Raw genomic sequence first — 1,684 nt, 5'->3', positions numbered from 1 at the left:
CGTCCACGGTGGTGATCAGTTTGGAATCACCCCAGTACTTCGGATGCGAGGCGGGAGGGCTCTCAAAAACGATATGTGCAGGGGACCCAGGATGGGGACGTTACGGGAGGATGATAGATAATTTTTTAGTATATTACATACGATGCGTCAAATAAGTGTAGTGTATATAGCGCATATACAAAAAGATGTGATTTGTAACGGCGCGACGGGACGCCGCGGGAGATAGATCGATCCACGTTGTGTATTAACTTGTGATCGATGAAATAGATATATAAGATATGATGTACAAAATGTGATATGTAACGGCGTGACGGGACGTGCACGGGAAGATTGTTCGAAAGGAGAATGGGACGAGGCAGAGAAGGGCTCGGTTTTGTCTATGCAGACCGGAGCTGTCAGGTTGAAGCGCCTCCTCAACCCTTTACAGCCTCGCTTTTCATGTTCCTCGAAACTTTGCTAGATCAAATCTCGAGAAGATTCCAGAAAATTCCACAAAGCAAAGGGAATCAGGTCCACCCGAATATGGCAAATCGATGTCGATTCATGCCGGGCAAGGCTTATCTTGTGGTTGCTTTTTTTACATGAACATCTCTTCGTCGTCCTCGCTGCTTTCCCCCATGCCGGCATGATTTCGACGCTGTTGCTGCCGTTTCTTTCGCCTCCTTGCCGCCATCACTTTCGGGTCCCGTGGGCTTGGCATCACCACAGACACACGGTTCCGCTTCACGCCTTCTTCCCCGTCCGCAAAGCCCTTCGATCCGTCCAAAGAGGCGTCGCTGGTTTGCTTTTGCAATTGCGCCCCTGCCCCGTGCCGGGACCAGTACGTGTAGCTTGACCACGTGAAAACACGCTCTCTTCCTTCGTACCTACGCTTGGGTGGGGGCTTGTTATCCAAAACACCCTCCCACCCCCGCACAATGTTGCCGTGCGCAGTCCGTTCGAAGTAGTCATCTTCACGTTTGGCAATTTCGGCCTCCACCTGCCCCAGCAACTGTTCGACCCGGGCTTGCTCGCGCAGGATTTCCTCCATTTCAGGACTGAGTCCTTTGTTGCTTAGGCCCGGCGGGAGCGGGGGCAGGGCGCTGGTCGAAGCAGGCGATGCGGAGGCAGGGAGGGTGGGAAGCGGGAACGAGGTGCTATGGCCAGCATGCACTGCCGGAGTTGGCACCTTGTCGGGCAGTGAAACACCAGAGGACATGATTTATGATCCTGTACCGTGCGATGGATGGGATGTGCGTGGGTGGGACATGGTTACATGTCTTGGGAGGCAATGAGCGAGGGCGCTTGATGAATTTTATGATCACAAGAAATGGGCGAAGGAGAGTCCCTCACGCGTGTCCTAAGAGGACGTGAAAGAAATAGACAGAAGCCTTGTCCTAGAATTCTGGTTAGACGACCGATGCCTCAGGCACCAGGTTCTCGGCTCCATGCCGTCGTGCTTGGCTTAAAGGCGTTTATGAATGAGATTGTGTCGTTTTGGGTGCTCGGACAGTCTGACGCGTTGGGTGGCGGGGTTGGCAAACGTGCCTCGGGACACCAGACAGACAGGCATCGCCTGCCCTCATGCGCAACAATGCTATTCCAACATGTCTTGTTATTGTTGCTGGAAATATGACGAGCGCGTAGACGTTGTAAAAGCGTGGCACCGTAGCCCAGCCCCGTGTTTATGGCATTATTTCTTGCT

At 53.1% G+C, this 1,684-nt stretch overlaps 1 protein-coding gene across 1 annotated transcript; it reads right to left on the bottom strand.

The window, feature by feature from the left end:
* Positions 1-577: 577 nt before the first annotated feature.
* Positions 578-1,198, bottom strand: NGA_0088700 (myst esa1-associated factor 6-like protein; the record flags this gene model as incomplete). Its single annotated transcript, XM_005855246.1, has 1 exon — positions 578-1,198. One exon carries the CDS (start codon positions 1,196-1,198, stop codon positions 578-580), a length of 621 nt encoding a protein of 206 aa, XP_005855308.1.
* Positions 1,199-1,684: the final 486 nt, after the last annotated feature.

This window comes from Nannochloropsis gaditana, assembly GCF_000240725.1.
Source record: "Nannochloropsis gaditana CCMP526 unplaced genomic scaffold scaffold249, whole genome shotgun sequence".
NCBI classification, from domain to species: domain Eukaryota; class Eustigmatophyceae; order Eustigmatales; family Monodopsidaceae; genus Microchloropsis; species Microchloropsis gaditana.
Note: the sequence above shows the minus strand (reverse complement) of the source record. Positions and strands in the feature narration are given on the sequence as shown.